The 24,263-nt window shown below is 43.9% G+C and overlaps 1 protein-coding gene across 1 annotated transcript; it reads right to left on the reverse strand.

Annotated features, from left to right (window-relative positions):
* Positions 1–592: 592 nt before the first annotated feature.
* On the reverse strand, positions 593–24,211 carry PTPN11 (protein tyrosine phosphatase, non-receptor type 11). The gene is made up of 16 exons (XM_027689406.1): positions 24,104–24,211; positions 19,685–19,807; positions 18,406–18,600; positions 17,884–18,076; positions 17,011–17,127; positions 16,418–16,531; positions 13,799–13,895; positions 13,175–13,254; positions 12,893–13,051; positions 9,749–9,880; positions 8,926–9,080; positions 8,259–8,326; positions 7,966–8,117; positions 4,626–4,738; positions 4,301–4,402; positions 593–4,002 (listed from the first exon to the last, which is right to left on the reverse strand). The coding sequence occupies exons 1-15, from the start codon at positions 24,115–24,117 to the stop codon at positions 4,333–4,335; spliced, it is 1,782 nt and encodes a 593-aa protein (XP_027545207.1). The 5' UTR covers positions 24,118–24,211; the 3' UTR covers positions 593–4,002; positions 4,301–4,332.
* Positions 24,212–24,263: the final 52 nt, after the last annotated feature.

Here is a 24,263-nt window from a genome sequence, read left to right on the forward strand (position 1 = left end):
TGTTCCACATCATGTTCCACATCATGTTCCACATCATGTTCCACATCCAGCTCCAAAGCAAGGAAAGGGAGGAAGGTGACAGATGTGAAGGTGGAGCAGGACCAGGAGGGAGCAGGGACACCCCTGACAGGGCTGGACACTCCCAGGGCTCCCAGGACAGGGAGGGCTGTACCTGGAGAACCTCCCGGGGCTGGCAGAAGATGGAGGAACATGGAGAGAAAAGCTCAAGCACATCCTATTTCACAGGACTTTTGCTCCAGTGGCTCTCAGGAAACCCAGCTGCTCTCCTGCAGCTTCTCCTCCCGTGGGGGCTCCACTCCCAGCACTGATCCAGGCTAGAAAATCCAAACACCACATCCCTTGTGCCTGCAGCTGGAGAACACAGGAACTGACAAACCAGCTTAAGAAAATGATTTTTATTTCTTTTTTTTAATTATTTCTTTTTTCTCCTTTTTTTTTTTTTAATTTCTGCTGTTTACAGATATGTTTTATTTCTCATAATACAGCTTGGCAGCAATAAAAAAAAAATCCCACTGCAGCTGAACTAAATCCCATAAATACCAGCCCAGAAAACAATGGACAACCACCAATATTTCTATACAGGAACTATTATTTTAATGTCACATTTTGACAATGGTAAATGATCTACAGACTGTACGTGGGCAAAAGGCAAGAAGTGAGTCTTTTGAAACACCAGATGGAGAATAAACAGCTCATTATCAACATTTACATGATTCACATCAAATTGATGACATCCTAAATGTATTCCTTTTAAAGGATAGAAATTTTTCAATAAAATATTACATTTCATTTAATACTCTGGTACAATACTTCATACATTGCAGGAAAAAAAAATAAATGTAAGGTCTACTCCACCTAATAAGAGGATCCTTTTTCATTAGTCTTTAGTACTGTAATAAAAAAAAATCACAATAATGTCATAAATAAACAGGCTTGAAATTATTAATTATGTTTCACTATTTAAAAGGGAGAAATTACAAATTAATTTGCAATAATGAAGTTATGGGTAGAAAAATCAAAACCTGACAACACATTCTAGTACCAGCTGTGAATTCTCTCATCCCTACAACAAAAAAAGGAAACAGGTTTTGTATCTTTGTTAGCTGTGTCCTAGTTAATTGTGTTTCCAACACATATTTTAAGAGGGAAAAGTAAAGTTTGGTCAGGATTAATAGGAGAACCAATCAGGCCTAACAACAGTTAGCTGAAATTAAAGTTTATGCTCTAAAACATTCAGTAAATGAAGTTTGCAGCAAATTCATGCTGGCATAAATTATTGTGCCTTAGGAGTTGGGGTAAATTTCCCTTGTGGAATAAAGTCTTCTCCAAGAGAACACTTCAGCCCTGCATCCCTTTTCCATTTATTGGTACAGAACAGGCTTGGAAATCAATGCTTAAAATGGAATTCTCTAAAAACCTCACTAGAAATACACGAAACCCACATTCACTGATACCCCCTGAACCAAAGGACATTGCTCTTTGTTGCTTCATCTGCCAGAAAGCCCAGCTTGAAATTTATTTGCTTAAAATAATTTAAATTATTTCTCTTAATTAGGCTTAATTTCTTAATTATTTTCCTTTAAGAACTCTCCATCTCTCACTGGTGTGGGGAAGGGGACAGATTTTCTGGTGCATTTTATGGTCTCCCCTCTGGTGTCACCAGGGCCCAACACTCCAGGGCAGAGAGGAGAATTTATTTATTCCCAACCTTTCAGATTCTGCTCCCCCCTCGCTGACATTCTCCCACCATATGCTCCCCAGGATTAATACACATTCTGCAGCAAGAATTCCCTGCTTCTAAAGACAAAAAATTCAAAATAAACCCCTAAACAGCTCAAATGAGGTCATGAGGCAACTTCATGTTGGCCATAAACTGATTGCTGCTTACACAGGTCAATCTTTTAAGACACAACACGTGAACTGAGTTCAGCCAGTGGAGATTGCCTCAGGATCCTTCTCTCCCTTCTCCTGACTTCCCAGTTTGGAGCAGAGCAGCTCCAAACCCAAGCCTGGGTCCCACCTAGCTCTAACCTATGAAGTGCAGCATTTGTCTAACTCTGCACCAAGTTTGAGGCAAATATTTAATTGCTCTCTACAAATACCAGCACTTCTGTCTGATCCCTGTTCAGCAGGAGGCAGCTGGAAATAGGGACACAGAGGAAGGAGGTGATGGAGGACAGGCATCTCCCACCAAAATTAACAGGTTCCTCTCTCATTATCATATGTTCAGACCTAGAAAGGGCACAAGTATTTATGACTAGAGTATAAGGCTATGCCAGTAAAACACATCTTATGGTATGCTGGTGACAGGAGTTCCAAAAATAAATCCCAAAGCCCCGAAAGACAAAAAGGACAAGAGGCAAAGTAACAAAATTCTGCTTAACATTAACGAAGCACCTTCATTCAGTTCAAACAAACTGTTCAAATATTTGAATTTGCAAAGCACTCTCAGGAAAAGGTAATGTAATCTCACACTTAACCTTTCACAAAGCTGTATTAATTACATTCCAGGCTTCAGCAGAATTCCGCCAGGAAGGCCAATAACACAATTCCATCGGCCCTGTTTCCCTGCACACAGCAGTTTGTGCAGTGTCACCCTGTGCATGGAAATGGAAATCATTCCTGAACACCCCTAAAGTCACAGAACTCCCCCAAAACCATGGGAAAGGTGCTGGTGACACACCAGTCCCCACTCCTTGGGTTCCAAGGGGACTGCTGGTCCAGGGAACTGGACAGGGCGAAGTGAAGGAACCCAAACAAGTGGCAGCTCAGCAGACCTTCCTTCTGGAGTCTCTAAAGAGGCTTTTGGCTCATTGACAATCAGAAGTGGTTTCAGATTAACGTGATTTTTAATGGGGACAGCAAGTTCCAGGCAGCTCCAAAAGGCACTTGGGGTGGGAGGGTGACAAAGTCCTGCCTGGTGACACCCGGCGTGGCCTCGCTGCTGTTCCTGCTGCCCTGTCCCACTAAGGCAATTCCAGAGGATTCTTCCGTGCACTGCCTTCCCCACACAACTGCAGTTTAGCCTTTTAAACCAGCACAAAGCCTTCCTAAAAATCCAGAAGGCTGCCCAGCTCCCACCTCCCCTGCAGAAGGGAAGGGGGTACTGACCCCAAGGGAACACTGGGTTACTGGTTTCACTGGTTTAATGTGCTGCCAAGGTATCATCATGCAACTTTTTAAACTATCTTAACTCTACAAGTTCAGTCTCTTGTTTAATAGATGAACACAGACTAATTAACACAGACAGTGTCCTCACAAACCACTCAGGTCTCCTGAGAGAAACAGCAACTTTCTACTCTGGGTGGAGAGATCATGGAAAAGAAATTTTGATGTAAAAGCAAGAATTACTCAAAAACAGCCCATCCAGCCACTCAGCTAAGTCAGAATCAAGCCACCAGTTATCACAAAAAGCACCTTCATATCAATAACTGCTCACCCCAGGAAGCTCAGTCTGAGTTTGAAATGTATCAGGACTAATTTGATCATGCAGTTGATTCATTCCCGCTGGTGATCCACTGTTTCCCAACAATCAAGTATTGTTCCCATCAATATTTTACATTAGTGTAACGGATTTATCCACGTCATTGCTCTCCCCTCACCCACCCCCCCCAGCCCCTCCCCCCCCAAAAAACCCCACAACTGCTCAAATAAGGAAAAAAAACCCCACTAATAACCATACTGTGAAACAAAAATACTATTTAAAAAACACATGGATGACAGTCCAACAGTTTGCAGGATTCAAAACTGATTCTACAAAGTAGCTGTCTACATTGTAGAAGGGATTTCCTTTTATTTGGAAAACGAGCAAATCAGGTATTGGAGAGAAGAGATAAAAACCAATCTTTAGATGGTCTGAAGTTTTGCCTACTGTTGAAGGATTAAAACCGTAAATAAAAAGGTACCAAGCCCTCAGAGTTCACTGTTCATGTGAAGCTTCTTCCATCTCTTTCTTGACCTTTTTAAAAACCAGATTAATTTCTGGGAAAGGAAAAAAAAAAAAAGAATTATTTAGGAAAAACCCAGCAGTTATTTCTTATTCTGACATTATACAGAAGTGCTCAATTTTGACTCGAAAAAGGCTTAAACTAAACCCAAAGTCTCAAACCTGGCTTAGAATCTGTGTGAGGCCTTGGCAGTAGAAGGTGAGATTATTAAAATTAAATAGAAATTAGCTTCTGGAATTTAGGCAGGGATAAATTAGAAGCATTTTGGGCATTATTGTGTGTATTTTCCCCAAAGTCCAGGCTGGACACCCCCCCACGCTGACCATACACACCTGCCTTGGCATGGGAGGCTCTGAACATCTTCTCATCTGAAACTCTTCTGCTGTTGCATCAGCCCCACATTTTCATATACTCTAGCACTATCTTCTCTCATTCTGAAATGAAACAAAGATTTAGAGTCCCGAGAATCCAGTCTGAGGAAATAAATGTATTGCCCACACTATGTAATTCAGTGACAATTATTTTGCTCAATTTGTTTTCAGAGCAAAGCCCAAGGCAACAGCCCAGGGCAGGTTCTGGGAGAGCTCAGGCTCATTTGAGGTCCCTGATGAATCAGTAGAGCTCAAAACTTCCACATGAGAGCAGAAATGAACTTACTCTGGACAGGTTGGGGTCGGGGTGCAGGGTGGGAGAGGGCTCTGATCCCCACTCGTCTGGTCCGATAAAGAATATTTAATGTTTGTGTACTCGTGACCTTTCCTCTTGCTCTTCTGTGAAGCAAAACACACCAAAAAGCCAGGTTTGGAATTAATCATGGAAAACAGTCATTGAAGCAGTGAAGCAATTACATGAGTAACTAAGCAAGGATGGTTTTAGAGGGAAGGTTTGTGAGGAGACAGCTGAGTTTGCAGATACGCAAACATGGAGAAGACCTAAAGGTTGGCTTGAACTATGGATTACAAGACCTGAAAATCCTCATTTTTCCACATTCCCCTTTCCACCACAACATCCCAACCCTATGAACCAGCACTTGTACTCAATCTTCATCTTCCTTGGCAGAAGAAACCCCACTTTCATTCTTTAGCAGCCAGTGGGCTCCCCACTGACCTCATTTCCAGCTTGGAGATGTGGCCAACGGAGTAACAATGCTGTTTGCAGGATCTCTAATAAAATAATACCTGAGCCCATTAGGTTTGATATAAAAAGCAGCCAAGCTGTTATTTGGATGGTGCAGCATATGCTCCAGGCTGCAGCCAATTGTGCTGGCACTGAGCTCCAGATCCCGACGCTCCACACGGGAACTACGCTGGGAAAGGGAGGGGATGTGGAGCTTTCCTTTTCCACACAAATATTCACAACATGAATATACTACAGCATGGGAATTAAAGCTTTACAGGGTACTGGGTTTGATTTTTTGTGTGGATTTGAGTTCCTTTACTGCTCCACTAAGTCCTGAATAACTGGCCTGGCCCAATCTCATGACAGCAGAGGCTGTCGGAGCCTCCCGGGAGTTCTGGCTCCTGAATTCCCATTAAGAACATTCCTATGGCAATGCAGGTTGAAGCTTTTCCAAGATGCTCTTCTGAAACATGCTCAGAACTTGATCAATTTGTTCTAGTGTTTCACTGAACTTCTCCCCTCTCTGCTTTTTCTCACTTTCAAACAGACTCCCAAGTCCTGATTGATTGCCTGCTAAAAAATAGCATTTAAAGAAACAGCAAAGGTTCAAACTCCCTGGATTTTACAGTGTTATGGCTACAAACCATATATAATGCCAAAAATACTCTGGAGCCCCAAAGTAGGGCTGGATTTCTACCCAAACTGCACAATAAAGGGCAGTTCAACTACAGGTGTGCTGGGCAGTAAAAGCAATTTAAAAAGAACCTGTCAGATCTTCTATTCCTTAAACTGACTGAAACAGAGAAAAAAAAGCCAAGAAAAAGTAGATATCTGGCTTCTCTTCCTTCCACTTAATTCACTGTAATCATCCTTCCTAATTCAGAGTAACAGAAATGTGGTAAGAACTTGTTTCCTGGATGGAAGAGAATATACACGTTTTCACAGGGAAAAAAACCCAAACCTAAACCAAATTCCCTTTGTTTTTCTACTATGCCTGTGGGAAGACAGGCAATATTTAACACAGCACTTAACTCCAGGAAAACTGAAGGCTCTCAGCATTGCAAGGTTGGCAGAGCAGGGAAGGTCTGTCCTGAACACTAAGGAAAAGCAGGAATATCTCTGGGGAGGGATGCAGCTCCTCACAGATCCAGCTGGTTGTAAATTCTCCAGGACATGACAGGTAATGTGACTTCCCAATTCCTTTTCAGACCTGCCTGAGCTCATCCAGATGGGAAGCAGAGGGGGAACAGGACTCCATGCTGGTCCCTACAAAGGGGCTCTAATTGTTGGGTTTTCCCCAGTTTTCACTCTTTGCAATTAAAGCAAGTGTAGAGAAGAAGGTTCCAGAAATTCAAGTTTCTCAAAACACAGTGTTTCATTCCCAAATGGGTGAAATTCCAGCATTCTATCAATGAGACATTTCTTCTGTGCTCTCTCAAAACGTGCTCTGGAGCATTCCCAGTTCACCACATTCCTGCAGATACCACAAGCTTTGCTTTGGGCTGAGAATTTTACGTTGTTTTGTTCCTGCCACCAGTTATAGGTCAAGACCTCCAGAAGTAAAGCAATGTTTTATTTCCAGTTCCTTAAATACCTGAGCCTTCTGAGTTGGTAATGGATGAACCACAACAGAGCCTCATCACTGCTCCACTTGATACCCAAACACCACTCAAACCTCATCACAGCAAAAAAGGCAGAGTTAAAGCTCTGCTTTGTAACTGCTACAGCAGAAAGGGGCTCAAAAGCTGAGGATGCAGAGCTTGTGGAACTACACACACACACAGACACCAGGCAGCTCCAAGCAGAGGGCAGACAACAAAGCCACAGAAAAAAATCCACCTGAGGGATTTCTTGTTCTTCACTTTGTGTCTAATCACCACCAGAGCACACAAAAGTGTCCTGGGGAGAGCAATCAAGGCTCCATCCTCTCAGTGAACAGGGCAAATAATCATGTAGGGAAACACAACTTCAGCTCTGCCACACTCCAGAGAGCCAAGGCTGGGCTGGGACACTCCAGCCCTGAGCTGGGATTAACACCTCACACTGGCACTAAGCCGGGCTGGGAGTTTATCTCCTGAGCAGCAAAGCAGCAGCAGAGACAAAGATATTGAAATTCTGAAACAAAAAGGTAAAAATCCCAGATGACCAGAGGTCAGGGCACAGAACAGAGACAGAATAATGTCAGTTCTTTATTCCAAACCAGGTAACTCCTGTAAAACACTGTGTAATTTGAGTGAAGGAATTACTTTAACAGGAAGGGTGAGGTGAAGGTCTTGTGGTTGTCACCACTTATTCCAAAGCCTTTCCCATCTTATCACACCAAATCACTCCTGTAACTGCTTTTTGTTGGACACTGCACTGCAAAATCATCACTCATCCCTTAACCTTTCAGTCCAAGGTACTGGTTTCTTACTAATAAACTCCAAAATTGGAATTAGAGTGACCAGCATTTGATTATCCTGTCTTAGAAACACAGTTAACAGATTTGAAATCTCTTTAAAACACAACAGATCACAAGGTTCTGTATTAATTAACAGACCTTTATCTTTTATTCTTCTTGCACAAGAAATTAGATAACATTAAGGAAATTAGAGATCTGGGTGCAGGGGCTGGGGACAGGGAGGATAGCAGAGGATTCCATTTAGTAATTTAAGGAGAGGATTCCACCTAATAACTTAAGTCATTCTTAAGCACAATGAACTGAAATATAGAAGAGGGTTCCCAGGTTCAGACCCAGCCTTTCCACCACACATTGGTTATAAAGTCAGCAGCCAAGCCTCCAAAAAATCACAGGCAGCAAACGAGCAACTCTGCTCCCTGTTGAAATGCAATTTTATATTTATTATAGTAAACAATTTGATATTCAGGACAAACAGACCTGCTCCTCCTCGATCCTGCGCTGGAGGGTTTCGATGTAGTGCTGCACTGCCATGTAAATAAACCTGTACTGGGCCTCTGTCTGCACCATTCCTGACCTCTGGGATCTCACCATCTGGATGGTCTTTGGAACATCAATATCACAGTCCACACCTGGGGAGAATCATCACAACATTAAAAAAGGAAAATAAACACACCAAGGTTGTAAATCACTGGAATCCTCTGTCAACACTCCTGTGGTTTTATCTGATGTTTCTGTCAAAGTCCCACAGGAAAATAAAAGGGGCAACCCACCTTTTTCTCTGATGATGTCAATAAGAATATCAATCACAATGAACGTTCCTGTTCGTCCAATCCCAGCACTGGAAAAAGAGAAAAAAAGAAGTTATTTGTTCTGCTCTTTCTGAACAGACCCCAAAACACCAGCCCAAGGAAGAGTCTCATATTAGGCTTCCAAATTATAGCCAGAGTTAAACCACACAGCCAAAAGTGACCAGAGACCTCATCAGTCTGACATGGAAGAGACAGAATTCATTAGCACTTTTGTACCTCAGCACTTTTAAACATCCCTGAATCAGAAAAAAAAAAAAACATAAGGTCAGATCTAAGATTTCCTTGCCTTATAAAAAGTCTCTCATTTATAAGCCCAGACTGAGGAGAGCCCTCCCAGATGGGATGGGATACTAGAATTTCCCTGATCCCACACCTGAAATGCTCCAGCCAAGGTTCCACCTTCTCCTTCAACACCAGAAATCCTTATTTATACAAACAAGCTCACTCTGAAAGTCAACTGCTTCATGTGACACCCATTCAGAACATGACACTGTGCAAAGCAGAAAGCAAAAACACCTGGACAGATGGAATTCCAAGCAGTTCCGAGGGAAAGTTATCCTTTTTTAGAGGTTTCAGCTCCCCAGGCCAAAGAGAGGAGCAGCAGCAGAAGCTCAGCCCATCACCTCACCTGCAGTGGACCACGACTGGCCCGGCATCAGGAATGCTCTCCTGCTTGTGGTGCACCTCCTCCAGGAAGTCCAGGACACCGCCAGGATCACTGGGAACGCCGTGGTCGGGCCAGGTCCTGAAGTGGTACTGCCAGACTGTTCTCTCCGTGTTCCCCTGGGAGGGACAAGGCATGAAAACAAAACCCTTCAGAACAAATCCAGCTAAAGGAGCGTTTATGAGGCAAAGCTGAGTCGGATGGGAAGGCGGCACTTCCAAATCCAACCTGCTGCTCAGTATCCACAACTCCTAAAGGAGGGAATAAGCCACAGCCCTCCTGGCCTGACAAGTCAGTCACTAAATCCTGATTATTTGCTTCTCACATGGTTTGTTCTGCTCCCTGATCCAAATTGTTCCTTAACAACTCTAATTCCACACTAACTGTTTCCTTCCTCACCTTTTTATCCTTCCTTTAAGTGAACTTCCTACACACTGGACCCACACACAACCTTTTCTTCTGGTGCAACCACCTCCATGAGAGGGAACAAATTCCTGGCTGGACTGAAGTGTGATTAGTTAAAAGCACCGTCCCTCTTTACACATTCCCTCCAAGCTCTGCAGCAGAGCATCTCCTGCCAAAAACTGCTTAGGTAGAAGAATCCTCAATTATCCCAAGGACAAAGAGAAAGATGGATGGAACTAAACGTGGAGCTTCAAAGAAAGACAGGGCTCAATTTATTAATCTCTTGGTGCTTTTATTGATTCCAAAGAAAGGGTCGATTTGTGCCAATTTTGGGGGGGATCTGCAACCTACACTGAAAGGACAGAGTTATTCTCACACTTACCTGCCCAACCTTAGAAAGTTTAAGTTCTCTTAGCGTGTAATCATGTGCTGCGCTCTCCTTAACATTCCGGACACGCATCACCCCGTATTCCTTCAGGGAATATTCATCAGGCCAGTACTTGACACATTTACTCTGCAAGATTTAAAACCAAAAAACAGCAAAAATGGAATAATCAGCCAGAAAAAAAAGGCTGTTTTGCAAACTGCTTAACATATTTCTGGAGCTTTAATTTCAGAACACACAGAGGACAATTCCTCCCACCAACTGCTGACAAGGTAAAGTGCATTTTAGGGGGAAGTTTCTCTTCTCCATAACAACCACTGGATTATTTCAAACAGGTACAGGCAATTTCTCCTCTTATCAGCTTTTGTGATCATATTAGAACCTGTTCTGCCTGGATATTTTCAAAACCTGAAGATTAAAATATTGTATCTCCACCCAGCTACAGGTTTCAAAACACTGAATTCCCAGCAGAAAGCTGCAGCCTTACAGGTTATCCTACAAACAAAACCCACCTGGCTGAAAAATAAATACAAGTAAACCATTTTTAGCAGAAATTCAACTTGGATGCTTGCTTTTCCATGCCTTGGAGCAGGAAGGACTAACACAGCTCTAATTCAATCCCCAGGGAACTGCTCCCTGTGCAGGGCACTGAAGCCTCGTGTGTCTGTGGCTTCTGGTGTTCTGCTTCTCCATCCAGATTATCTCTGGCCAGGGATATATTCCATCCACTGAGGGATGGATTCACCTATGGCCACTTGGATTTGGTTCCTGTGACAGGTCAGGAAAGAGCAACTCCAGGGAATGCAGCATGAAATGAGAAATTATAGCAGGTGCAGCTTCCAGCAACAGCAAACACAGCCCAAACACCAAGTCCTACAGAGAAATATTGTCTATTTGCAGCTCCTCCTGCATATTTATGAGAAAACACGACACAAGGAAGTTTCTTCTGCCAACCCAAGATAGAGGAAGATGGTTGAAAACACAATTTGCAGCCTATTTAGGCAACAAGCTGCTTTTGTGTTATTTTTGCCCTTCTTTCCCTGTCATAAGGGTAGAAACTAAAGAAAAGATGTTGCTCTTGGTGGGTTCCAACATAAATAACTTGCAGTTTCAACACAGAGCTCTGAACACGAGAGCAGTTGGTAGAGCAAGTCTGAACAGTGACATGATGTTAAAATTAGCTTTATTCTGCCAGAGGGGTTGCATTTATTACTGGCTCCATGGATTGGCTCCAAAACCCCACTATTTTAATTTGTAAGTATTTGCTGTTTCTGCAGAACTCGCTGCAGAGCTGAGATGTCTCCCAGTTCCTCCTTTCCTTGGGCAATGTGCTCCTGAAATTCAGCTCTGGTGCAGAGAGTTCTCCTTCCTGCAGGTCTCAAATCTTGGCCTGAGATAAAAAAGCTTTGCTTTTCTGTCAGGGCTGTTATTTGCAATTCTTTAAGAAGTGAAATATGCAGCAAAAAACAATAAAGGGTAGAGAAAAAATCATCAATGCAGCACTGATGGAGTGATCAGGCATTGAAGTGTTTTTTTCCAGCAAACTTTGGGAAGAATAATGGAGAAACTGCAGAGGAGAAAAGGCCATTCAGGAGGTTATTAAAAAAATAATAAATGACTTGAAGAAAAGAGAGGTGTACTGAAGGTAACTCTTCCAAAACAACCCCATTTTTTTTTCTACCCAAACAAAGAACTAAGAGGGATGTCACTGGAAAGGGGGAGCTTCTCCCTCCTTCAGTGCATTCTCAGGAAGGAAACACAAATTCTGTCCCTTTATAAGGGGAATGAATGGGCAGAATTTTAAAAGGCTAAAAAAAAGATCCACAAGACAAAGTCTAGACCAAATAAAGGCAGCTTTGACACCCCAACTGGGGGGAGAAGCCCATAAAATCCACTATTTGTCTTCAGTCCATATACACAAAGCTTGTTCTTGTAACAGGGGTGAGGAACCCCTGCAATTATCACTCACCCCTAGGAAAACTTCCCTGCACTTTTAATTTGATATTTTTCTCAAGTGGTGCTCCCCTAACAAGGTACCAGCTTTCCATTCAGAACCAAATCATGAAATAGGGAAAAAAAAAAAAAAGCTGGACAATGGTGATGGCAGAAGCATAGAAAATTAAAAAAAAGAGAGAGAGAGCAGAAAGTGTTTATCAAACAGAAAAAGGATCAGAAGCACCAAATTCCAAAGATAAATCCATACAATACACAGGAAGCTGTGTGCGAGTGTTGCCAGGATATCAGTGTTCAACTATTTCCTATTCTTTCCTGCCACATGTGTTTAGGAGCCAGAAACAAAGTAAAAACCTCAGGTTTGGCAGAGGACAGGGAGCTAGACAAGATCAAAGGTAAAGGGAGGTTCTTGGGATAAACCACTGCAGGAAAGTTTTGGTTTTGAGAGCATTAAATCCTGCCAGAGCAGCTCCCAGGGGGGTGGACAGGAAGCTGTGTCCATGCAGAACAGGGCAGGCAAAGCACCTGACTCAGGAATAAAAGTGCTAAATCCCACCTGGCTGGGGATTCCAATCAGGCATTTCCAGCTGGAATCACCAGCTCAGCACAGAGTAATAAAGTTTTCCAGTCTAGAAAGTTGAGTCAGAAGAGGGAACAGCACTGGAGTAACGTGACCTGAATAAGATGAATGTGGGGCAACAACTCTCACATGATATTGTGGTTTTTAGGTAAGAAACATCATCTCTGTTCATCTTGTAATAAAAAAGCCCCATAATTCTGTTTTTCCAGTGAAGTCTATCCAGGCTTGATCAGCTGAAATAAATGGCAAGACCTTTGTTACAGGAGGACGGAGTTTACCCCTCCAAGCACACAGAATTCCTGCCTGGCTCCATCTCACATTCCAGTGCCTCACTCCCTGAACAAGTTTAAAATATACAGATTCACATTCAGTAGATAAAATTAAATCAGTCAACCCTTAGAAAAGGGAGGCCTGATGGTATGACAGGAGGATATCCTCAATTCCCACAGGCACCAATAGAAAAAGGACACTCAGCACCTTCCAGAGCTCCAAAGAATCTGGTGGCACACCAGATTCCAGATGTAAATCAATTTATCCCAGTCACTTTAGTCCTTACTTGCCCTCAAATGCCATGACCTTTCCCAAGGCCAGTTAGAGCCTGATTTTACCTTTCCTCTTTCCACTTCTTTTGTGGTCATAACAATAACTCTGGAATTCTCCTGGAACACCATTCTCCAGAAATCATTCACTGTGTTCTGTAGGCAACCTTGAGTAGCAATGTAGCTTTTTTTTGGCTTTGAGTTGTTGCACTTGGTTTCAAACTCAGGCTAGAGAGAAAAAAAAAAACAACAATTCAGCAAGTGGTGACAAGACTCACCTGGATTTAGGTGAATATGATAAAGAGATATGGGATGTGCCAAGAAGGCTCCTGGAGGTGGGAATATACTCACCATAATAATATTAGCATTGATATAGTCTGAAACAGGTTCATTGGGATCCCCATCGTGGAGAACAACTCTGGTGTGATCAACTAGAAGAATATATATGGATGTTAAGCACTTGCATCCTACACTTGTGAACACACAGAAGCCTTTAAGTTGTCAAACTCGGTAAATTAGTGATTAGAATATTCCAGACTTCCTCTTTTGCCATTTCTTGCCATGACAAGCTCAACCAAAACAAGGCTCCATGTCCCCTGGTAACTCAGGAGCACGTGGACAGTCAAACAGCCTCTGGATTTGCACATTGCAGTTTTGTCCAACAAATTAATCCTCTTAAATTTAAGTATTTCAGCTCGTTGAATAACAGTTTAGGGGATGGGAGGCTTTGAAATGAAAGCTAAAGATAAAAAAAAACCCAACAATTGGGGATGGAAATACGGATATCTACAAAGTGCAAGTGTTGGAACACAAACTGGAAATCGCAGGGGCTCCTTCTGACAACATAAAGGGGGAAATTATCATTAAAGAGAAGCAAAAGCCCAGTGGTGCTTAATTAACCCTGTGTTTGGGAGTTAAGAAAATAAAGCCTAGAAGGGCAGCAGGCTGAGGTGACAAAGACAAATCAATACTTACAGGGTAGGATGTTTTTGTATCTATTTTTGTTCTTGTTCTCCTGGCGCTGCCCTTCCTTACGGCTGTAGAGGAGTTTGCATTCCTGCTGCTGCAGAGTCTGAAGGGAAACAGCACAGAGACCTGGCTCAATAAAAGCAGGATGGACTGTTCACCACCATCCCAGCAATCTCTTCTCCCAGAGAAAGGGGGAATTAGGTAAGTACAAACAGGGTTTTCCATAAATCCTTCCAGTCCAGAAACACACCCGAGCGAGGGTTTCTCCCGCAAGGAAGGAGCTCGTTTCTCAGTTCCTGGTGCACAATTAATGTGACAGGGACAACAGCAATTCCATACTTTTCCAGCCATGCTCCTTAGTGGTATTTCTCCCTATTTCAATGAAGCTTAGCTCCAAGTTTTAATCCCAAAGCAGCACTGGCCTGACTAAAAGGAACATTCAGGCTCTAGAAGCTGCTCCCCTGGTTATTCCCACTCTTAAGACTCTCCCAAGCATTTCTTTTACTTAAAGCTTGGCCATGTCAGGCACATTTGCTCACTCCTGTTTCAGTCCCTGTTGTTGTTGCTACCTCACTTAATGACCTTGGACAATTAGGCACATCCCAAAGACAAAAGAATATAAGAGATGCAAAATTTTACACTTGTGAAGCAAAAGACAGAAAGCACATCCCTATAAAGCATTTGTTGTGGAATCTAAGCAAAAGCTAAACTTTTCAGCAGGTTAAAAAATTGAAGCAATTAAGTGTGTGGAAACCACAGTTTCAAACCCATCTTCCTTCACAGAGTTAATTATTATTGCTTGGAGCCTCCCTGAGGAGAGATCCATGAGCAGCAGCGACTCCTAACAAGCCCATTAAGGGATGTACACAATGCAACCATCAATCTGCAACATCCTCCTTGATTCCACTGCAACACGCAAGCACAAAGCTCCCCAAATAACCATTTTTCAGAAGGAAAAACATTACAAGGACTGTCAACATTTCTGTCTGCTGGTTCACGGGACAAGAGGTACATTCTTGCCTGAAGACAAGTAATTTATAACCACCATCTGGGCTGGCAGCTCATAAACAGCACAGACAGAGATCCACAGGCAACCTGGAGTTTGCTCCCCGCCTCCAGCCACCAAGGTGGACAGCTGGAGCTTCCCTGAGGTGAGTGGAAAAGGATAGCACTAAAACTGCCAGGAGATTGTTTCATTTCCAAAAAAACCCAAGTTTTAGTGCTGACCTCACTAACAGCAGTGAAGGGGAAAGGGGAGAGCAAAGTCTCACAGGTAAAAGCTTTAATTTCTTCCATTTACTTTTCCTGTAAGACTTTTCCTGGCTTTTAAGGACCCACTGATAAATCCATTACAAGACAAAGTTATTCAACACCAGAGGTCAGGAAAGTCCTAACTGTGAATTAATAGCTCAGTTATATTTAATAGAGCAACAATCCCTTCCTGAACTCATCACACAAGAGAACCCCCCTCATTAATTCAGAGCTCCCAGGGAGTCAGCACCAATTACAAGGAGAAGACAACTGGGCACATTTTTTCCTTTTTTATGCCCTCTGAATAAGAGCAAGACTTAAGACATGCTTAAGACTTCATGAAAGCCAACAGGCACCCTTTGCTTGGCTAATTTGGAAATGTTGGGCTAAACTCCACAGCAACCACAGGCACAATGTCTGTGCCTGTGTCGTGATATGACAGAACACACACTAATCACTCGGCCAAAGCAGGTAATTCCCATATGGAAGTCCACTCAATCTTCCCAACCTTCCAGGTCCAAGTTCATGTGTTGAATTCTGCAAGGAAAGCAACTCAGAGGCTGAGGCTAATTTACCTCCAGGCAAAGCTCACAAGCAGTGGATGAGAACTGCTCCCATGGGATCCCCCATCCCACTGTCAGGAGAAAGCAGAGGCTCAAGGCCCAGCAGTGGCCAGAGCAGGAATTGTGACCATTCTGACCATTCAGCAGCCCTGGCTCAAGGACTGTCCCTCCACACTGGGCACATGGGGAGAGGAGGAAGCTTAATCCTCATTTTATCATTTCCCAGTGCCACAAGTTCACCTTCTGATACTCCATCCATACTCGTAGTGAAATGTGTTACCCCTTTGGTAACTCTTCACTTTTCACGGATTCCTTTCCCCCTTCCTGACAATAATCTCAGAGCACACTGGTCAGCACATTCAGCTAATGGATATCTCTGATCCAAAAGAAGTTTCTCCAAGAAGGGTTGCTTTGCAAACCCATCACTATTCAAGAAGTTTCTCCAAACAGCATCACAGACCAAACCAGCCTCTGGCACAGCCCAGCACTTCCCAGTTTCCTGTTGCCATCTGCTGGTGGAATTCCAGACTCCACCGGTGGCTTCCTTATGTGTGTGTGTGGTATAAACCAGTCCATGATACAGACCCTGGAGTGTTCCAGGACGGGTTGGATGGGGCTTGGAGTAACCTGGGCTAGTGGAAGGTGTCCCTGCCCATGGCAGGGATAAGATGAACTCTTTGGAAGGGACCTTAAAGCTCATCTCATTCCACCCCCTGCCAGGAAGGCAGTAACAAACCTAAAAAACCCTAGAAAATCTTAGCTTTTAGTAGTGTAGATTTAATCCCATAACCCTTGGAATGCACTGAAGTACCTCAAACTCCTCCCAGAAGCCCTGCTTGACTTTGTCCGTGGTCTCGGCCAGTTTGCTGAGCTCCCGCACGCGGCTCTCGATCTCGGCAGCGTTAATTCGGGTCGTGTTCAGGGGCTGAGAGACACAGACAGCAGAGGCTTAACAAACAGCTACTGTGAGAAGACAACTAAAACACAATCCTCTAAGCTAATGATGTTTTATCCAAGAATTCTTGGATCCAAGCACCTCTTTGACTTCAAAACTTTGGAGTTCACGCAATGAGGGGCAGCGAGGAAGGGACAGTGAGCAAGTGCTTTTAGAATCATAGTTTTTACTTAATACATTAAGTCCCTCATTTCTGGACTCTCCCTGCAATCCCTGTGGAGCACAATGACAGTGGGAAGTTCTGACACATCAGAGACAAGTTTATCCCTTTGCAGGTGTAAGGGAAGTTGCTTCCCATTTAAATTACTTTGTTTCATGAAGTTTAATTCTGCATTTTTGCAACAGGAAAGAAAAGGTCTTGCATATGGACCTTGCATATGGAAAAGCTGCACTTCCACAATATATTCTGAAGGTAGCAGAGCTCTGGTGTGTCTTCTCCATTCACTCACCTGTTTGAGCTGCAACACTGTGCCCAAAGTCTCCACCATGGGGTTCTTCTTGTAATGTTCCACCAGGTCTGTCAGAGAGTCGAACTTCTCCCCTCCACCAACGTCGTATTTCAGCTCCTTCAAAGACAGATGCTCATCAAAACAAATGCACTTCCCACCGTGACACCTGCACTGACAGCACCTTTGGGCTGTGCATCATAGCAGAAATTGTCTTTCAACCAGACGTAGAAGACTAATAAAATCCTTCCAAGGGATGGCAGAACCTCAATAACAGAAACACACACACACGATGGAGGGCATGAACCTTTTGGTCATCTCATTGAAAATCAGTTTATCTGGGGTTCAGTCAGCTCAAGATACTGGAACTACAGGATGAGAATCCAGGAATTAGGAATTTGAACTGATTTCCAAAGCTAAATGTGCCCTGAAAGGCTGGTACTGCCTGGCACCTGCCTATTTTAAGGAAGCAATGCCAAGTTATTTTCCTCAGTGTCATAAATGCTACTACTAGTCAACTGCAAATCAAAGAGGGTTTCTTAAAAAAAAAGTATTCTGATAGTTTAGTTTTTACATGGTCCTTGTAGGCCATTTCTGCCTCCAAACTATTTCAGTTATTGCAGCTTAGTTGTTTCAATACAATTAAGTTGTTGCACTGTCTTCTGGTATAACAGAAGTAAAAGAAAATGACATAAAACAACCCCTGATGGAATTTGGTGCTGTCAAATGAGTCCATTGGATCAAACACCTGATCTGTGTCATCCACAGGGAAAGAGGGATGGATCCAGCAATCCGTGGGGAGGTGGAAGGTGAACCTCCTGTTTAAATCCCACAGCCCATGGAATTCTCTGCTAAAGGAGCCTGTGATTTCCATACCTGGCAGTGGATCATGACATGTGTCACCTTGGATTTGCCATCATTGCTCTCTCCTTTATCATCTCCTGTCCTCACAGAGAGGACAAAGTCCCCAGGGTGGCTCTGGCTCTCCCGCACAAGGAAACTTCCATGTTTTCCTTTCTCTGTTAAGAGCTTTTCAGCTTCTCTTCCAGAGAGATGTCCATGAAACCACCTTTAAATAAACATATATAGAGAGAGACCCTGCTTATCATTCCAACTTCTACAATAAAACATTCTCAAAGTTAAAATAAAGGGAATTATTCCCTCCTTTTAGGTCTTGTATCACAAAAGGAAGAATGTTGAAGGAAACAGGTTCTGAGGCTTAAATTGCTTCACCTTTAGCCATGTTTATTAACCCACTTTGCAAGGAATCTCCCAGAAATTACTCCAAGACTGGGGCCACCCTTTCCTCAAATTAAAACTGGCTGCAGTGTTAGGAAAGACAAAGGGCAATTATTAAGAAACAGGTGGACACTGAGGTTCCACCACCCCTTCTCTGACCTTTCTGATGTAGGATCAGCACAATTCAGTGGATATTTCAACTCTATGACATCTCCATTCTTCTCCTTGAGCTGCCCATGGTGTTCCATGTAGTACTGGACCAGCTCAGCCAGCGTGGCAAACTTCTCTCCCCCGTACAGGTCATAGTAGTCCCCTGTGTTCTGGATCTTGATGTGGGTCACGGCTCCAGTTCGTCTGGTATTGGAAACACAGGGAAAAAAAAACACAAATCAGCTGATGGCCAATCAATCCCTTTTATATTTAGTGTTCTGCTGCCTGAGCTGGAGAAATCCATACTCACATTTGCAGCACTTTGCAACTGAATATGGCAGAGGAGCAGAGTTAGTGCCCCTCTGAAGTCACTTCAGACACATTGCAGTGGCTTGTCTGTCCAGCAGCCAGGAAAAATAGGAAAAAACATCGTACTGAAGGGATCCTTGAAGCCAGTGTAAGCTCTGCAGCCTCACAATCTCCATTAGGAACCCCTCAAGGCCCCAAAATTGCTCATACAAGCACAAGGGTGGAGGGGTCAGAATTCAGCATTCAAAGAGACCCATCAGAGCTGGTTTGCTCCTTTCCCAGAACTTCCCAGCAGCTCCTGAGGTCCCTCCTCAGTAAACAGTTTTGCTCCCACAGTCTCCAATATTAAGGAAGAACAGCTCCCTGCAGGATTCCCCTCCTGTGCCTCAAGGCCTGTTATCTCAGAAGCAGCCAAGCACCAGAATTCTTATCACCAATCCCACTTTTCCCTTTTCCTTTATCTACTTCCTCTTGCTGTCCTTTCCCCATCCCCACCACTGGACACACAGGGGACAACTGGCACAAAAGGCCTATTTTGGAAGCTGAAAAAGCATCACAGTTGCCCTCAAAAACTTGCTGACTTTTCCTGTACAAGGAGAGGCTGGAGAGCATTTCCTGCATGTGCTTGATCCCTAATTCCCATCATCTCTGCTGCTTCCAGATGGTTATCAAACAGATTTTTAAAGGGCTAAAAGTAATGCTGTTATCAACCTACTTCTGCTTCCCCTGAACCTTTTTGTCCCTCTAAAACCAGAATTCACTCCCCTCCAATCTATAGTTTCCCCAAGTTGGGTAAAATTTGAGAACCTCGGCAGGGAAAATGGGAGGAAAAGAAGAGGGAAAAGTGAGCACTAAAAAGTGATTTGCTCATTATTTCACCTCTTACAAGTAGTTCATCCACAACTTTTTCCCTGCAGAACAGCATTAAATGAAGACTTTTATCAATCTGGGGAGAAGGAGTGAAAATATTTCAACTCACCTGACAGAGAGGGTAAAGTCTCCTGGGTTACTTTTGCTGGGCCGTGCCAGGAAGCTGCCATCCACCCCTCTTGTTAACAGCAGGTTTTCTGCCTCCACCCCAGTAATATTTGGATGAAACCATCTAAAAGAGATTAAAAATAAAGAATCTTAATAAATAAACAGAAGATCTTCTGGTTTTCAGAGTTAACTTCCACAGGATTAAACAGAGCAATCAAACGGCTTCAAAATGAGGAAGGGCTGAATTTTGGTGCTAAATTAATAAAAATCTCCATTCATTATTTGTTTCATATTGCATTGCAATTTTATGTATTGGCAAGAGAAGCTCTGAAAGGGAAAGAACTCCATTCATACATACTGGGTTAAAATGGTATCAAAGACACACAACATAAACACAGACCAGAAGTCCTATTTCCTTACTCCAGGAAGACATGACACACAAAGAAACTCAGAGACAAACAGGAAAAATACCTAAAAATAAAACAAAACATCCCAAGTGCCACTTGACAACATTTTAAAGGTTAAAAATGCAACAAAACCTCATGTTTTAGGGCACAGGCTGAGAGGGGTCAGGAAGCAACTCCACTTGAGGACAACCTACTCTCCTTCCACCTTCTCCAAAGAATGCGGTGCTGGGGTCGGATAAATCCCACTTAAATACAACCCCAGAGGAATCTCAGATTGATCTTCACCACCCACAAAGGGCCCTGAATGACTAACACAGAGCCAAGGCTGGATCTGGGCTGTGGCCAAGAGGATCCATGTCCCACCTCTGGCATTAACTTCGGACAGACTCATCCGGAGCCGTTCCATAACACACCTGCCTTTGCTCTTAGCTGGAATTCCCAAGTTTTATTACGCTCCTGGAGCACTAAACAACATCCCTGTGCTCTGGATGAAAGGCTTTGTCACAATTGTATTTGGCAATTATGAGACCACCTTTAATTTTCAGAATTAAATCAGGAAAATTCTCATCCCTTTTCCTTTATCTCCTTCTACTGAGCAGGAAGAACTGAGGCCGCTGCTGTTGGTACCAGAAAGTTTTGGCTTCTCCAAAGTAACACAGAAGATTCCACAACCAGTCTCTTTACAGATATAGGAGTGTTACAGCTACAAAAAATTCCATAGCATTCCTGAGCCTTCCTGATCCAGTCAGCATTTCATGCTAAATTGCTAAATCAGCAAAATATGAGAGTGCAAATCTAAATTTAGGACTATTAATTCAATTGCTTCAGCAATTCCTTCTCTACTGAAAAGCTGACAATATTCCCACCAAGGCTTCATCCAGCCTGTTCTCTTCAGAAATGGATTCTCGTGGAAACATTCTGAAGAGTTTTAGAGATTCTAGAATATTATTAATTAATTATATTTATTAAGTAAATGATTCTTCTTGTTCACCTTGCTTTTTTGCCTAGTTAATAACATTCTGCTTACACCAAAAAAATCTAGTGAAAACTCCCTATTTTTCACTGAAAAACAACAAGAAAATCAAAACCATGCAGCATGGGACAGGAGAAAATATTAAAATACTTCCAAGTTATCACAGCAAGTGGGGATGAATTAATTAATAATGCTACATATATCTAATGACTATTCAAAGGTCAAGAAAAGGTCTGGTTTGATGCAGTGTCAAAAACCAAACCACACAAGCATCAGTACCTGGAGTGAACTGAACATTAAATAATATATCTCAGCATGACAGGTAATAGCTGACAATATATTTACAACACTTCCATTCCCAAAATTTTATTTTCATTAGGAGAAAACAAAAACAATCTACACAAAAAAAGTGCAGCAACATTTTGAACAGTTCACAAGCTTTCTAAATATGCATTGGATTCAAGAGAAATCTTTGCAAGTTTTTGAGTTCATATCAAAAAATATATAAACATACAAAGGAGGAATTATTGGAATTAGTTCTCCAGGTTATTATATGGTGACATTCCATAAACTTTTATTAATAGAGTATCTTCTGTGTCTTATAAATTCTAATGCATCTGGAAGTAAGTGTACACGAGCTGTTAAAAACATGTGAAAAACCAGAAAAATAATACTTTAATGCACAGAGGGGACTACAAATAACTTGTTATTTAACAAGTATTTAAAGGAGAGGTTAAAAAGATGATACACTGTGTAAAACCCCAAATCTCACCCCCAAACACAAAGCAATTCCTACTGAAGATGCCAAAGCCAAGTAGCAAAGCCAAGCTCCACCTGGGAGGGTGATAGGTTTTATTGCACTTTATATAACTTTGGTTCTGATGGCAACTTGTCCTCCTGCTCCCTCATCTCTGTATTTTTGGCTTTGAGTAGGAAGGTGCATTTGTCAGGCACCCCAAATAGAAAAATGGGGGTGTCAGTGATCCCTGCTCGGCGGTTCCGGCCCCGGGACCAGGATCTGCATTTGAAGTGCTGCCACCACATGTGTCCTTTGAACCTTGGGCTGCATCCCTTCCAAAAAAAAAAAACTGGAGGAGAGAGCACACACCCCCCAGTAACACAACCCCCAGCCGGGACCTTCTCCTGCACTTCCTTTTATAGGGATGGAATGTATTTTGGGCTTTTTATCCTGCTTTCCCTCTCCAGTCTCTCCCAGCAGCAGGTGCAGAGCTCTCCCAGCCAAGGGCAGTAAATACAATCACAGGAGTAACACAACACACACAAACCCACACTCTGATTAAACTGGCTCCTCACCATCATTCCCAGTAGCAATTCCAAGTCAGGGGTCAGAACACACCATTCCCAGTCCCTCATTAATTTACAAAGCTGGTAAAAGAGCAGGGTCTCATTTACAAAACTCAGGGGCATCAGCTAAGCAAGGAACCTTCTGATGAAAAAAAATTCATGGTAGGAAATCCAGCCTTCCCACAACTATCCCTTTTTTTGTAATCGTGGTCCAGAGAAGACCAGCAGGATCTGTACTCTCCAAGTCCCACACTGCCAGCACATTTCCCTCTTACCAAATGAAGAGAGAAATCAATACAATTTTCCATGCTGGGATTGGGTTTTTCTAATCACCTTTTCAAGAGCAGGAGAGATGAAATCAGTCCTGTCTCAGCTGTCACAACCCCAGCACTCGGGAGGCACTGATGGGTGGGTTAATTACTCCTATTTTTAGGCTTATCAGTTGATATTTCTCAGCTTTTTTTCAGTCTCCCTCACAAGTCACAATTTCAAGCTTGAGCAGAAGCAGTGTTTCCAAAAGTGTTTCCAAAAGGTAACTTGTATCCTTGTTCTCCCAGGAAGGATACAAGTTGTCAGCAGGGCCATCCAGAACACCCAACATGCACTGGAGATCCTACAAACACCCAAAAAACCCCAAATCCAACTATAAATGGCCACGCTTTAACCCGACCCATACAGATCCACCTTCTTAAGTAGGACAAGAAAGAGGACAAGTCACCATGAAGAAATTAGAGTTTAGTAGGTATTACTTATTAATAGAGGTGAATTCAAGATGTGAATCAATTGAAGTTGTGGCTGCCCCATCCCTGGAAGTGTTTAAGGGGGTTTGGAACAAGCTGGTGTAGTGGAAACCCCCATGGCAAGGGGTGGAATGGGATGAGCTTTAAGGTCCCTTCCAACCCAAACCACTCAGTGGTTCTGTGAATCTCAGAATAGGTATTAAAAAGGACAAAGATGTTTATACACCTTTCTATGACAGTAATTCCTCTCAAGTCTAACGTTCACCTAAACCTCTCAGCCCCGAAGGACACTTACTGCCAGACAAACACCAAATTACCTTATGGACAGTGAGAAACTATAACAAAAAAAGCTGTTTATCATCATCGTTTTCAGCTCCACAGGGTTTTGAAATTAACGTGAGCGCTGATGAAAAATGAGGAGCCCAGGGAGGGGGCTCAGGAACACTCATTGTACAGCTCAGTCACCTTTGAGGGTCGAGAAGTCCCCAGTGCCGGTCCCGTGACGGCAACACGAGTCCCCCCGGCCCCGGCACTGGGTGGGTGCCACACACAATGAATTTATCTCTCAACTCACGGAAACGTGGGGAGACCCCTCTGAACCCCCGAAATCGGTGGGACCGGGGCAGCTTCGGCCACCGAAGCCACACGGACGCCTCGCCTTCCCCCGGGACATCCCCCCGTCAACGGGCGGGGGTGGGGGTGCAGGAGCGGGGGAACCCCCCGGGAACGGGAGAGGTGGGAGGTGCAGGAGCAGGGGGATCTCCCCGCGAGGGGGCCGGGGGGGGGGGCATCCCGCCGAGAATGGGGGGGGTGGGGGGGGGGGGGTGCGGGAGCAGGGACATCCCCCCGGGAGCGAGCAGGGTGGGCGCCGCCGGAGCGTGTCCCGGGGGTCCCGCCCGTCCGTGGGGAGCCCCCCCGTGCCCGCAGCCCCCCGGGCGCGGTGGCGGAGGCTCCCCGAGGCTCAGCGGCCCCTGCGCTCCCCCTGCCCGCCTCACCTCCGCGATGTCATCTTCCCGCGGAGCCCCGGCGGGTGGCGGTGCCCGGGCCGCCCGTGCCCGCCCGCCGCTCACATCGGGGTCCCGGCGGGGCCTGCGGGGAGCGCGAACAGCGGCGGCCTCGGGCCCCGGAGCGCGGCGAGCGCGGCGCGGCCCGCCC

This window comes from Neopelma chrysocephalum, unplaced genomic scaffold (genome assembly GCF_003984885.1).
Source record: "Neopelma chrysocephalum unplaced genomic scaffold, ASM398488v2 Primary Assembly neopelma1_77, whole genome shotgun sequence".
Taxonomy (NCBI): domain Eukaryota; kingdom Metazoa; phylum Chordata; class Aves; order Passeriformes; family Pipridae; genus Neopelma; species Neopelma chrysocephalum.

Coding starts and splice junctions, on each gene's coding strand:
- PTPN11 (XM_027689406.1), bottom strand. Junction 18,601..19,684: donor GACTTTACCCTCTCTGTCAG/GTGAGTTGAAAT, acceptor TTCCAATACCAG/ACGAACTGGAGCCGTGACCC. Junction 9,881..12,892: donor AAGAAGTGGAAAGAGGAAAG/GTAAAATCAGGC, acceptor TAAATCTTGCAG/AGTAAATGTGTCAAGTACTG.